This window comes from Equus przewalskii, chromosome 24, assembly GCF_037783145.1.
Source record: "Equus przewalskii isolate Varuska chromosome 24, EquPr2, whole genome shotgun sequence".
In the NCBI taxonomy this organism is placed as follows: Eukaryota; Metazoa; Chordata; class Mammalia; order Perissodactyla; family Equidae; genus Equus; species Equus przewalskii.
Genome location: NC_091854.1, coordinates 22,255,872 through 22,271,193, shown reverse-complemented (window position 1 = coordinate 22,271,193; position 15,322 = coordinate 22,255,872). Strand labels below are relative to the sequence as shown.

At 38.4% G+C, this 15,322-nt stretch overlaps 1 protein-coding gene across 11 annotated transcripts in view; it reads right to left on the bottom strand.

Moving 5' to 3' along the window:
- The window catches only part of SLC44A5 (solute carrier family 44 member 5), a 316,496-nt gene that overhangs the window by 142,219 nt on the left and 158,955 nt on the right, over positions 1–15,322 (bottom strand). For 4 of the 11 annotated variants that reach the window (XM_070591843.1, XM_070591847.1, XM_070591842.1 and 1 more), the window contains exon 4: positions 14,651–14,689. The exons of 4 other annotated variants lie outside the window; for them this stretch is intronic. In XM_070591843.1, coding sequence (XP_070447944.1) covers positions 14,651–14,689 — 39 coding nt within the window. The remainder of the gene's footprint in view (positions 1–14,650; positions 14,690–15,322) is intronic. 3 more of the 11 variants (XM_070591844.1, XM_070591841.1, XM_070591850.1) reach the window with 1 other exon arrangement.

Sequence of the window (15,322 nt, the reverse complement as noted above, 5' to 3'; positions counted from 1 at the left end):
CTTTCTTCTTTCTCAGGGTTGGGGTTGGCAGAGGAGTTGGTGTATGTTACAGAGCAAGATAATCACTTGGAATGGATGCCTGCAGGCTTATTTCACTGCCTCCTGGAGTCCTGTCTCCTTGGATCAAGGCAAAAATAAAATCATCTGGGTTTTAAACTTGTAAATCTATGGAGCATATGTGAGGCAGAAATGTTCATGAATCTTTTTTTTTCCTCACAAAATGGATTTTTCACAAACAGACTGGACATATTGTAAACTCATTGTCAAAAGAAAACTTTGGACTCGTTTGTCTTATATTCTGCATAGCTTTGGAGGAGGGAGTGAAAGACTAGGAAAGGAAAATCTAGCACTCAAGACAAGGATTTGCCTAATAACCTGACATGATGGTAGTCATACAAAACTGTGAAGTAATTAAAAGTCTACCCATTAGCTCCAATTCCAAAAGTATGAGAGGTTTAACTCTTTTCTCTCTCTCTATAAAAACAACTAAAAATTCTAGATATAAAGCTTAAAGAACATCTTCTTAAAAATACTGGAAAGCTGACAAAACAGTAAGGAAATATCAGACCAAAATCTAAGTGACAATGGGAACCCAAAGAGAGAAGGATACTGCTAAAGCCATGGTAACCTCAAAGATATTTACCAACTTAGCAAATTCAAGGACCAAGGGGGACAGAAGACTCAGAGTACAGGCTGTTGAAGGTGAGGAGTCAAATGAGAAACCATACATCCACTAAGTTGGAATCCCAAAGGGTAATACCCTCAGAATGAGACCCACCTCACCCTTACAAAAGTTACTTTGACACTGAGCAGAAAGATGAGAGGAACACTCTCATTTGAACTTGAAATGTATGTGAAGTAATCTAAAGTGTACTCAATCTGTAAGTGTTCCTAGCAAGCTGACAGACAGACGGACAACAACAGACCTCTGTTGAAATGCATCTTTATTCTAAAAGTTCTCACAAATAATTTTCTAATAAAATATGCACCTCGCAATAAAAAAAGTAACAAATTACATAAGGAAACTAAACATCATGAAAGAACTAGATAATCAACAGACAACAGAAATAGACCCACAAAGACTTCAGATACTTAAATTTTAGTCCCAGATTATAAAACAACTATACTTATTGTTTTTCAAAAATGAAAGACAAACTTGAAAATAAATGTGAAGAACTACTAAAAAATACCTAGGGGATTTTAAAAGGATTCAAATTGAATCTGAAAGTGAACAACACAATAAATGAAATGTAAAACTTAGTGGATAAGTTTGACATCAGATAAGACACAGCTGAAGAAGCAATTAACAAACTAGAAAGTAAGTCAAAATAAATTATTCAGAATGCAGCATAGAGAAACTAAGAATGGAAAATATTAAAGAAGAGTTGATACAATGAGTATAGAGTGAGAAGTTTTAATGTATGTCAAATCAGATTTCCAGAAAGAGAGAAGAGAGATGACAAAGAGAGGCAATGAAAGAAAATAAATGCCAACATAGCATTTTATATCTAGTGATAATGTGTTCAAGAAAAAGGGTGAAGTAAAGACACTTTCAAGAAAAAAAACCCAATGGCAGGATCTCACGTAAATATATTAAGTCTATATTTCTGAGAGAAGGAAAAATGAGCCAGACGGAAAGTCTTTGATGAAAGAAGAAATGCAGAGTGAAGAACTATGGAGGGAGAATGACAACGATTACTGGCTATATAAAGCAATAATAATAAAGTCTTGGGGGTTAAATAAAACCAGACTACAAAATTATGACAGTAATAGAATGTAATCCAAGAGTTGAAGCATTGTAGGTTTCTTATACTGTGTAGAAAAGGGGCAAAATATTAACAAATTTTACTTTAATACGTATGCTTGCTGCAATTTTAAGAGTACCATCAGCATTTATTATTTCAGAAAAGTAAGAAAAATGGTATGGGAAAAACTAGCCAATCCAAAATCAGGTAAGAAAGAAAAGAAATATAAACAGTGAACAGTCAGGGCAATGAGAAAGCACAATAGAAGGTGATGTATACGGTTAGGGACTGAATGTTTGTGTCCTCCCAAAACCCGTATGCTGAACTTCTAGCTCTTAATATGATGGCCTTTGGAGATAGGGTCTTTGGGAGGTAATTAGGTTTAGATGAGGCCGTGAGGGTGGGCCCCCCAGGATGGACTAGTGTCCTTACAAGAAGAGGAAGAGAGACCAGAGCTAGCTCTCTCTGCCATGCGAGGACACAGAGAAGGCAGCCATCTTCAAACCAGAAGGAGGGCATTCACTAGGAGCCAAATCGGCTGGCACCTTGATCTTAGACTTCCCAACCTCCAGAACTGCGAGAAGTAAATATCACTTATTTAAGCCACATAGTCTATGGTGCTTTGTTACAGAAGACTAAGACATATCTAAACTCAAATATATTGATAATTACATTAAATACAAATGAACTAAACGTGCCTGTGAAAAATAAAAATTGTCTTACTGGATAAAAAACAAAAGCTAACTATATGCTATATGCATATCCAAAAAATAAGGACAGAAAAAGGATGAAGAAAAAGAATGGGAAAAGACATAGTATGTAAATATTAATCAAAACAAAGGAGTTATAGGTAATCTCCAAAAACAGAAATTATAGTAAAAAGCATTACTAGCAATAGAGAGGGTGCCTTTCATAATGAGAAAAGGTCCAATTAACTAGGAAGATATAATAATTTTAATTACATGCACTTAGTAGCAAAATTAATAGTAAAACAAATAATGAAAAAATTAATAATAAAAATGTAAATGTATAGAACTACAGGGAGATATAGACAAATTCACAATCATAGTAGATTTTAATATATTTTCTCACTATTTTATGAAATACTATTGTAAAACAGAAAAGTCAGTAAGTGTACATTCTTCTCAATAAATGGTGATAAGACAGTGGATAGCCATAAAGAAGAAAAAAATATACTTGGACCCTTTCCACACATCAGTGTGTTGCCCACTAGAACATCAGGTCTAAGAGGGCAGCGGCTTTGTCTTATTCACTATTGTGTTCCCCACCCTCCAACCCCACTCAGAATGGTGGTTCTGGTCCGCAGTAATTGCTGATTAAATATTTGTTGTGAACAAATGATGGAATGTCTCCTAGAGCTGTCTTTTTAATGTTACTTGTATTACTTTTTATTCACTCTCCAAAACAGGCTGATGCCAGTTAGACTTTTCGTAGTGCTGCACATGCTACTATTGGACAGAAGGCATCACAAAATTGATTTAAGAAACGCTCTGCTTTCCCATCTTAAAAACCTAACAGCCTACCAGATTTCCAACTTGCTTTCTGCAGAGAAATAATGAAGATGAAGTCACAGGCATGAGTAATGTGTACACTTCTCAAGTACTTTCTAGTTACTTGGGTTGTTTCGGTGACGTTTCTGCCAGTAGTTGTTCCCTACTGCTGAGGCCGCCAAGGATGGTGGCACCTCTAGCCTTAGGTTCATAAGGAAGAAATAATACGGGGTAAGAGTCTTACCACTTTTCTAAAGATGATTCTTCTTTCACATTTTATTCATCCCAAAGGACTGCAAATTAACATATGACCTTTCCTCCCATGACTATTTTTTTTTAAATGAGTGAAATACTTTAGAGCAAAGTTTCTGCCTCTAAAGAACGCGTATAAGTTCTACCTGTAGAATCACTGTAGCCATCTGTTTCTTTAGCCATAAATTCCCCTGATTCATTCCAGTGCCGTAGGAAAATGCTCTTACAGAACTGAGACAGCATCCTTTGCAGCAGCTTTATGGAAAGATCAGCATAGCTGTGCACAGGTGGATCTTTAGGCATCCTGAAGATAACTCAGGTTATAGCCCAATCCAAACCTTTCCAAGGCTTCCTGATTGGTGCATTACCTGGATTAAGGTAGCTAGAAGAGTTTACAAAATCAAATGATCGGTCAATGGTCCAACCAACTCTTTATCTCTCAACTAAAACCTCCAGCATCCTCTCATTCTTCCAAGAACTCTCCAGAATTTCTGAGATTTATTTTTGACTCAGGTCTGTTAGGCAGCCCTATGTTCTCAAGTGAAAAGGAACTCTGGGCATCTCTTCTATGCCAAGTCCGCACCACTGCAAAGAGAGTTATTACCATCTCCACTTAGGCCAACGCTAAAATCAGTGGAAGACCAAGAAACATTTCTCCATTACTTCTGAAATTTATATCTATTTCTTAATGTTCACTTTTCCCCACTCTGTTATCGGAGTCACAAATGAGAGGTTAGTAAGATGTGCTTATTTTAGTAATATATATTTGGTCAAAACTTTTAAATTATGGCATTCTCTGTGATTAATAAACAAAAGTTTTCCACATACATTCTAATTAATGAAACTTTTATAATAAAATAAAACCAGTGTTGATGTACATGAAGAAATAAAAAGCTCTTAACTGATTTTAAAGGCAACAGTATAAAATAACTATAAAACAGCATTGTTGGGTTCACAACATATAAAGATGCAGTAGAACACAAGTTAAACAAGAAACAGAAAGTTTGTATTTGAGTCTCATGTCTTTGACTCGATATGTAACCTTGAACAAATTCTTTTGTCTTTTTATGTCTTTGTTTCTGTTAAAGGAAGGATATAATCCATACACTACTTATGCCACAGCTGGAAAAAATCAGATGAGATCATGATGTGAAATCATGTGTAAAAAGTATGAGATATTTCCATGAATGAGAGGAAATATTATGATTATCATTATTACTGATTTCCATTAAACAACATATGTGAACTGTCTGACATGTCAGAGGTCCTCAACAAAAATTTCCCCTTCTCCTTCCATACTCTTTTCCTGAGAACCCAGCTCAATTTTAATTCCCACACCAATGTCACCCATGCTGTCTTCTTTTCTCTTACTAGTGAGATTTAGAGAAAGGAAAGGATCATCTTTACATCTTCCTGCATTGTCCTTCGCTTCTGGAGCCTTTCCAGCCTCCAAAATGACCAAAAGTGCTTTCACATATCTCATCTCCAAGAGCTCTTGAACTTAGAGGCTCAGGCCACCTGTAATATGATTCATGGACAGAGAGCCCTTAAGATACAAATGTGTCCTGACCAAAAACTTCCCTGTAAGTTGATTTCAACCTCTAAACAGGTTTCTCTGAGTATTGAATAGAACTGATTTGATTTCGCTGAGCACTTACACTGTGAGACACTCCAGGGACACGAAGATGAATAAGATACAAGAAGTTGGAATGTACAAATACTGTAATGCAGAAGGAATCCAAAGAGGCTGGAAGAGGAGCAGATAACATCGGGAAATGCGAGGGAAGATGGTTCACATTCAGCTGAAGAAACCAGGAGAAGCTTCAAATTAAATAGGTGGCATTTGAGCTAGATTTTGAAAGATGGGTGAGAGACGGGGGCCAGTGGGTGAAGAAAAGAACTGGTACAGAGAAATAGTGAAATCAAGCAGTGAACCACACAGGAGGCAAATGGTAAATGCAGTCATAGCCAGCTTAAGGTAAAGACTTGTTCAGATCAGCTGGTTTTATCTTTCTTACCAACTTGAATTTAACCCTGTTCTCAATTCGCATTAGAAGACCCAGTAAGCATGATTCAATAAGTAGTATGTTACACATCACTTCCAGAAAACTTGTTCCAGAACTTCAGAAATTTTGGAAAATAACTTGCCTTTAAAATTTACTATGGTTTTTGCACTAATCTGTTTCCAGTTCTGTGCTTCATCAATGTCACTTAAAAAAAAAACGCACAGACACACACAGTTCTGTACTACTGCTTAGGAAAGCTTTTACTTCAGGAGCTACTTTATTTCATACTAGAAACTGTACTGGATTCATAGTTGAAGTACTTAGCAAACATACAAAGAGAAGAATAGAACAGAAAACAGATCAGAGTTTGAGCAATCAAGTCTCTCCAGTAGATACTTTAGAAAAAAATACTGGATGTAACTCAAGATGCAGTGAATCTGAGAAGCTTAGGGGAAACTGGTACGAATTAGAGAAGCTTGATAAGCATGCATGCCATATTTGGAATATTTAAATTATCATTACCGATTCTTGTACTAATGTTATACTTGATATACTTAAGACTCCGTTTAGTACGTTCGTTATGTGAAAAGCCAAGTTTTTGCATTGTCTTTTTACATCATGTTCCCTCTGGTTAAGGAATACATTGTTTTGCATTTTTGCAAAAGAGTATTTAGCCAGGTTTATAAAAGTTTAACAAATAACTAATGATTTTTTGGTCAATACATATTCAGGCTGGCATCACAATACTAAGCCAGGTATTGGAGTACAACGTCAATATTATCAAGAAATTTTGCTTTAACCAGACATAGTTGACAGAGTAACCAATCAAGAGAAACAAAGCCCCCTGCTAAGTATGACATTTAACAAGTCCATCTGACCAATTAGGACAAGGTCCCTATCAGAATCTATGATGAGTAATTGTTTGTTTTCTAGATCCCAATGGGCTCTGACTTAGGTGACATCAACTTAGTTTTTCTGGAAGTTGTGTTCGTAAAGTCTACTTTAAGTAGGTACCTTGATATCATAGCAATAAAATCGATTTTGGCTCTCCCTCTCTCTTTCACATGCAAGTACACACACATGAACACACACAAATTCAGAATAAATTGATATTTTGAATGCTCAAAATTAAATATTGGTGTTCCAAAAACGTATTCCAAGAAATGTCTATTACTGTCAAAGGAAACTCTGCTTCCTGAGGCATGTGCAACTATGAGAATATTCCACATGTTGACTGTGTGGGGAATTGGCCACCCCAAGATATGTCTCTTTGGCATCAGGATTATTTGAGGCTGATTGCTTTTGATAAACTGGGACAGGCAAGGAGGCTCTGAGGAATGGAACTTGCCCTTTGTTAGGACACCTTTACATCTGTAAGGTAAATCTCTATCTGTAAAAGGTGCCTCCCTCTCTGTACCAGGAAGAAGAAAGGAGATGACATTCTCTCTAGAAACTCTTAATCAATACCAAAGGCAAGGACTTAAAATCTGCATTTTATTGTGCTAGTCTGGTAACCTCCTGTAACTGACTTCCCTCCCCCTCCCAACTCTGGCATTTCTTTAAGGATTAAGCATCTTTCCTTAGGCTAGGAACTGATTGCTGTGCTCACCTGTGACCGCCCAGCTCCAGACAATCGCCTTGCCTCCTGCTATGCCCATCGAGATAGCAGACCATTACCTGCTGTGTCCATCAGGCACTGTGCTGACAGGGCAATCTTGTGACTATTGTGGGAGGGACATTTCAATCACATGTGAAACACCCTGTTTGGGGGTATATAACCACTATGTGCACCCCACTTCTTCGGTGCCCTTTCTTCCTTCGGGAAGAAAGGCCCCTGGCCATGGTTCTTCATAAAGCTTTGTTTAATTTTCTCTTGCTATTCTGTCTCATGTGAATTTAATTCGTTCTCCGGCCAGACGAACCCACATTTGGGGAGAGGAAATGTCCTCCTCCCCTACAACTGTGTTTCCGTACTCTGCCACAATCTGTTCTAGAACACGGAGGTTTCTGTATGGAACATTAAGTGTACTCACCAGTTAAACACATGTTAAAATTTGTCAACAATACTAAGCTACACCCAAATGGAAATTTTCCTTGCAAGCACACATGTCTCTTATTCTTGTGGTTTTATGGAGGACGTTCAAAGAAAGCTAAAGTGATTCATTCTTTTCTTCTTACGTACTTTGGTATGAAACAAATAATCTGCTAAGTATTATATCAGAAATATTTTAAATTATGTTATTTTTTGTATTTTTGTTTTTAAGGATAACTAAACTTTTTAGGGGTTCCTGAGATAAAGAGAAGAAAGAGCTGGTATGGAATGATTACTTGTTCTTTTCAATGCAATGATTACAATTGAGATGATAACAGTGATTCATAGAAAAAGTGTACCATGATAGAACTTTCTATTTTAAGGGTTCATTATTATTTCATTTTTTGAAAGCAATTTAAATCAGCCTCCAAATAGAGGTTGATTTTTAATTTCATAATAATAATTCTGGCACACAGTTTAATTTTTATTTAACATAAAAGTCCGAATTTATTTACTCTTTTTTTCACATTTCTAATTAAATATAATTCTGCTTTTCCATCAATATAAAAAGCAAATAACTTTCTTTTTCAATAACTGAAGAAGTTAGCTAAGTTTGTAAAGAAAGGAAAAGTAAAAGTTATTAGAAGAATGAAAAATAAAGGTGAACTGGGTTAACCAAATGCCAGGTTTCCGACTGAAGTTTTCCCAGTGTTGGCCATGCTGCTGTTTCTAGCTCATATTCTCAGGGCCCAATCGCACCTTCCCATATAAGCAATCCAGTTTCCTCTGCAAGCTCTGCACTAAGACAGTATTTATCTATCTTTAAAAATAAAATTGAGTAGCTTAGCTTTTTACCACTAAAGATGGTTCTGACTGGATGAAGAGTTTTCGTCAATGAATAGAAAAATTATATTCCTCACTACTCCACCCTTTGGCTTTAAGCCAGTCCCAATAACCTGGCAAAGAATCTCAAGCTCCTAAAGCTAACATTATAGGCTTTCCTTTAGTTCTAGGGGGAAAGAAAGAATTTCTGGGCTTTCTGTATTCATAGGCTATAATATATACCTATCCACATCTGAAGTAACGATTTTAGAAAGAAGAATATCACTTTAATGAGTTGTTTATTGGAATTTCTTTCACTTGAAACAATTCCACTCTTTTATAATTCTTTTCATCTCTCCAACTACTTGAACTGGGCCAGGCTCAGGTAGCATATTGATCAGAATATTCTGAAGCATGGTTCCCTACTGCAGAGATGGCTAAGGGTGTGTGTGTGTAATCACCTACAGGTGACTTCTTTTATGTGATTCATACAGAATAGGTATTCCTGACTTCTTGCCCTTGTACTAAAGTGCTCTGCTCCCACCCTAGATTGTAAGAGCAAACCAAACTGTGATAAAATGCAAATATGCAGCTAGGGAAGTAGACAGAAACAAATGGATGGGGAGTCTTGCTAATATGCAAACAGTACCATGAATCTCTGATTGGAAACACAATAAGGCATACTTGCTATCTGATTACAAAAGCTAGGGGACACTTGTTAACATTTTTAAGCTTTTAGGGGAAATTTAAGAATATTATGAAAGTCTAGGTACAACCAAAAACCTCATATTAAAAGTGCAAGGGCAAAAAAGCATGGTGTTGAAAGAACACAGATTCTAAAATCTGGGTCTAATCCTGGCCCAGCACTAACAATCTGAGTGACCTGGGGCAAATCCTTTAACCCCTCTGAGCCTCGACCTCCTCATCTACAAAACAAAAGGATTAAAGATGATCACCAAGGTTCCCTCAGGCTCAAAAATTCTGGCATATCATAGGTCCTGCATAAATGCTGTTGAATAAAAATACCTACAACTGCCAAAGATCAAGAGATGATTACAGGACACAGCCTACCCAGACTGCTCTGATCCCACGTGAAGAAAGTGGAAAGCCACAGGGAAGCTTCACAGTCCGTCTCATAAACTGTAGAGAGGGGACAGAAGTAAGAAAGTTCCTGAAGCAGATGCCAGTGCAACCGTAGTAGAGGTTATTATATACAGGTTGTACTCAGAACATTCAGCCAAGATTGAGAGGTATGTCTTGGTTTCCTGCAGAGATCAAATAGGAAGCTGAGTACCACTCAAGAGAGAAGCTGTGAAATGGGATCAGAGTGGGAATGAGATAGGCTAGTGAGAGGAGCCAGTGCTGTCAGAGACAGAGAAAGGCAGGAATGGGGGCAGGAGGAATGTAATCTTCCTGTTTAAGTAATAGGAAATTGAGCATTTAATAAATCTCAACTGAATGTAGATTGTCCCCACAAACTCTTTAATAATACACTGTTTCGTTGGTTATGTGAAATAACATGCATGTGCTACAGGAAAGAACTAAACTAGGAAGCACGTTAGGTAAGAGGAGTGAGCAGAAGCATTGGGGCTGTGGTCCGATATGGAGAAATCACTTCAGTTTTCCTGTTGCGGTTGGTAACCACGAAACAAATGGAGAGGCTGAACCCATTTTTATCAAATACTTAAAACCATGCTCTATGTATGTTTGGGCGGCAAGGATATGTCAGTCAGAAATTACAAGTTCACCTCATTTCCTAAGGTGGGGAATCAAAATTTATTTTTAGTTAAAAACAAGATAGAAAGTCTTTCTAAAATTAGAAAATTTTATGCAGTTTGTGTCAGATCTTTACTGTGCTTGTTTGCGCAAGTTACTTAACTTCTCTATGCCTCAGTTTCCTCATCTATAAAACTGGAAAAAAGAACCAACCTCAGAGTTGTTGGGTAGATTAAGTAAATTAGCATACGTAAAACAACTAGGATGGTGTCCAACACATAGTACGCACGTGCTATATAAATAACTACTTTATTATTGTTGTTGCTATTGTCACATCAACACACTCAAAGACCTGGATAGTTTTGTACAGTGCATAACATTTGGTCTTCCTGATTTTTAAGAAAATTCAAAAATAAAAGCATCCAGGAAATAAAATAAACTCCAATCCAAAACAGCCAACTTCATCTGTTTTTAATAATTTTGAAGAGTAGGCAGGCAAAGTCGAAACCATTTCAAGAATTAATAATGAGAGATATACATGTGTTGGAAAAGGTCGTCAAGAGGACGTGACCACAGTTGACCCAAGAGCTGGACCTGGTTCCTCACCCCCTCCGCTGTCCTCAGAACATACACTCTGCCTACTGTTCCCATAGTGGGAGCTGTTCCAAGGACACAGCCTGGAGAGAGTACGGTGTTGTTGAGATCATCTGGACAGTATACGTGACTGAATGCAGTTAAGGCCTCTCTATAAACTTTTAAGATTTGGTGGGTGGGTTCAGGGATCTGCTTGTCTTGCAGCTGTCCAAGACAAGCCTTGTAAGTAAGTCCCCTTGCTTATTAAACCTGCGTCCTCCCCATCTGGAGTCATCTGCCTCTCTCTTCGGTCTCTCCATGCCCTCCACGTATGGGGGCCAGTTTGTGAACCAACACCACATTTCAGTTACTTAAACCAAGCTATCGAAAACTAAAATGAAAGGTGTCCTGTTAACACTGTAAGGACACCATATATTTTAATCAGTTCCTCCTTCTAAAGACTCTGGTTCACATAGCTGTGGAATAGTTGATTTCAATATTTGTCCCAAGGGGCAGTCAGTGCCATCGAGAGAGAGAAATCCATCTTGGCCTGCCAGGGGAAATAAAAGCTCCAAGGTAAGGAGAGAGCTCTTTCCCAGGGAAACAGAAGTCAACTTTACATCACGTGTTTTGCCTGAAGAACAAATGTGTCCTTTTCCCTTAAATTTATATTTGCTCCCCCAAGATGCCTCTAGGCTTTCAAGAGTTGCTATTTGGAGTCAAACCTGTTTTAGCAAATTCACTGATGTTGGTATAAATTTGATCTAAATGTTGGTATTTGGAAGCAGTCAGAATATCCTCAGGTTTAAATTGGCTCAAAATGTCAGAATCAAATTGTAGGGGTCAAAAGAGCCAATATCCAAAACAGCACACTGTCCACTAGGCTAATACAATATTTGCCTTGTGATTCCTACATTTTTGTACTAAATAAACTAAATCCAACTGAATTATTACATTAAATAAAGTGTGATTAGAGGAAAAGAATAATATTAAATCATCAGTATTCGTGCTTTGAAAATTTAAATAGCAGCCGGTTATTTGCTTAGTTCGCTTCATGATTTCAGAAATAAAAGTTACAGCTGTAAACAGACTCCTCTGTGGACAGTGCACCAGAGTACGGCAATACTAGAAGCATTAAAATCAGGTAGCAGGCTACTATAAGTATCTAAATGAGAAAAGACAGTGGTGTGAATGGAGTGATGCCCTAGAGAAGGTGAGACTAGAGAACTCGTTAGAGGTGGGAAAATGAGGAGACAAGAGCAGTTTTGCTAGGATGTCAAGTCGGATAAACAAGTCTGGAGCAAGGCAGAGCAATCTGGGTCAGAGAGATAAACTTAGAAGTTAATGGCATATTTCTGGTCTTCAAAACTATGGGACCAGATGAAATCACTAGAAAGAGAAAATGCGCTACGGGGACTCTCCAACATTCAGACCCCAAGCATTAGAGTTTGGGCAGAGGAGGAGGAGACATCAGAGAGATAGGAGGGAAACCAGGAGAGTGTGGTATCGTGGAAGCAGCAGAAGAAAGCATTTCAAAAAAGAGAGTGGCTACATGTGCTAAACGCTGCTGATGGAGAATACAGTGGGAGAGAGAATAATTCTCCATGGGAGGAGCAAAATAGAAGTTTTTGGAAACTTAGATAACAAGCTGTTTCCTGAAGTCGTGCGGATACAATTCCAGCTGGTGTGGGGTAATGAGAGGATGGGAGGGAAGAAAGTGGAGTCAGGGCCTATAGACAACTGTTTTAAGGATTTTTCTGTGAAAGAAAACAAAGTAATGGGGTAGTAGTTGGAAGATGATGAGGAGGTCAATGGAGGCTTTAAAAAACTTTTCAAGTGTCTGATTTTAAGGCATGTTTATGTGTAGATGGGAATGGTGCAGGAAGGAAAGGGGATAATTTCATAGCAAGGTCCTTGAGGAGGTACTAGCTTCAGAGGGGAGGAGGATTCCCCTTCCTTGGAAGAGCAGAGGAGGTAGAGCACATGGCAGCAAGTCCCAGGCTTCTCTGGGTCTCAGCATCTTTGCAACAGGAGACCGTTGAAGCATTGTTTTCTATGGGCTGACCTCAACAAGGCTCCACTTCTCCCAAGCTCACCCACAATGTTAAACACAGTTAAGCTTTTGTTAACATAAGGCTCTTAAAAAGAAGTGAATAGACCAAAGAGAAAAGGCAAAAATAGCATCGCTTACCAAATCCACCTGCAGCACCTAGTCATCCATTCACCCCTGACCCCTGGGCGTAACTCTCTTAGGATTTGGGAGTGAGTCCCCCAGTAGAGATGCGCTTTCAGGGGATGCAAAACCAGCAGTTCCTCCCAGGCCATGATTCACCAGTGAGTTCCCCCGCGTATACCTTCTCTGGGAGCACAGAACTTGCAGAGGGTCTCGAGGCAATATCCTATGTTGGACTTTGTCCCTTCCTTTGACTGTTGTCCATCCTAGCAGAAGCAGTACTCGGTGGTCCCTCTCTCCTTAGGCTACTGTATCAGAAATGGAGTGCTTATTCTTCATTGGCTCATTTATCTTAAAAATCTTGTCAGAAAGACGAGGATCTTATTCTAGGCCTAATTACATTATCCTAATTAAGAAGCCATGGTTTATGAAGAAAAATATAACTGATCATACTGAGCAGTAAAACATGATTTTGATTCATGATACATTTTGAGTCAGAATAACTCACTGGCTTTTGGTAGCCCAACAAGGCTTGGCTTCTATTTTTTTCCAAAGTAGGAAAAAAACTACAGATACATTTTTCACCCCTGGAAAAATCAGAAATGGAAATTTACAAAATAGCTTCTACAAAAGATTATATTACCTACCTTTCTACCTCAGAGGACCGTATGTGATCAAATAATAAAATCTGTGTGAAGGAACTTTGAAAACTATAAAATGCCATATAAGTGTGAGAACAAATGACAGAATCTACATAGGTAAATCTAAAGTACACAAAAGTCAGTAAAGGGGCTTTGAGAACAGAGGCAGGAAAGTACATACTTGATAATCTTTTTAGTTAAGGATTTGGGATCCAAGTAATGCTGGAAGTCACAGCAGAAAAGTACTTATTTGTATTATCTCAGGGGCGACGAGAGTGTGTAAGGGAAGAACAATTCTTTTTTTTTGGTAAGGAAGATTGGCCCTGAGCTAACATCTGTTGCTAATCTTCCTGTTTTTGCTTGAGGAAGATTGTCCCTGAGCTAACATCTGTGCCAATCTTCCTCTATTTTGTATGTGGGATGCTGCTGCAGCACAGCTTGATGAGTAGAATGTAGGTCCACACCTGGGATCCAAACCCACAAACACCAGGCTGCCGAAGCAGAGCATACAAACTTAACCACTATGCCCCTGGGCCAGCCCGAAGAACAATTCTTGAAGGCAGTGTTGCTCAACCCTTCATTTGCACATGACCCACTTGAGGATCTTGTGAAAATGCAGATTATGATTCAGTAAGTCTGAGCTGGGGCCTGAGAGTCTGCATTTCTAACAAGCTCCCAGGTGATGCTCGCGCAGCTGGTCCACAGACCACAATTGGAGTATTAAAACTCAATTATAAGGGGCTGACTGAGGAGCAAGCCAGGTGTCACAAAAAGAAGAGGACTGAGTGAAACAGACTGTCATGAAACAGAAGCCTGACAGTGGAGATCTTTATTAGAAAGAGAGATTTGAATAAGACACATGTGTCAAGGTCATAAGCCGAGCTGGAAGGATGGGAAGAAAACACGTATGAAGTGAACTGTGGTAATGAAGCATCAGCAGCTGTGTGATGTTCTTCCTGGGGGATTCTTTTATAACTTCTAAAGAGAGGGAATCCCTTCAGGAGAGAGAACTCAGCCACTTGTAAGAAGGACCCAAAAAATCTTCATCAGCAACTTGTCTGTGCAACTAAATATTTAGGTGTTGCTAGATTTTGAAAAGATCATGTATTTCTTAATAGATAGATTGTCCTGAAGGATTCTTAGACTATCTTAGCACTTAACACTCAGACTACGACTTACCAAAGTTCTCGTCCTCTAAGTCACTGCCTGGTGGCTCTTCTAGGAAAAAGCACAAAGGGCAAACAAGTCTTTATTTGTAGGGTTGGTGACTCCAGGGCTCTGTACCCATCTCTCCCTGTCCTACAAAATCGTAGTCCTTAGACTTTAACACCCAGAATAACTTCAGCTCAGTTGGACTGGCTGAACTGACATGTAATACCCAGTCATTGATAATGAGCTTTTAATCTTAAGAAGTTAAAAATATTGCATGAAGGTGCTAGAGGTAAAGGGTTTGGGGGTGGAGGAATAAAGCTGTTAACTCTTCCATTTCTGTCCATGTCTTGTACAATGTTGATAACATCACAATCTTGAAAAATTCAGAACTAAGAAATGAGGCCCGTTGTTAACTTCCACTTTATGTTATTGCTTAGACCTCAGAAGACACATTAGTCATGAAAAACTTAATATTCACTAAATACCTTAAATTACACATGGAAAAGCCAGTGTAGACTAGAGAAAAGAGATGTGATTCAAATTCAGTAGCCACACTTTTACTACATTATGTGTGGCCTTTTGCTTTAACAGAAGCCCCCACATGATAGCTATTAACACAGCCCATTCAATTTGGAAGGTACAATTTTTGGTTATTTTTTTGAAGGGGGAAAGGTGGCCAGCTCCATGATGAACAGTGAT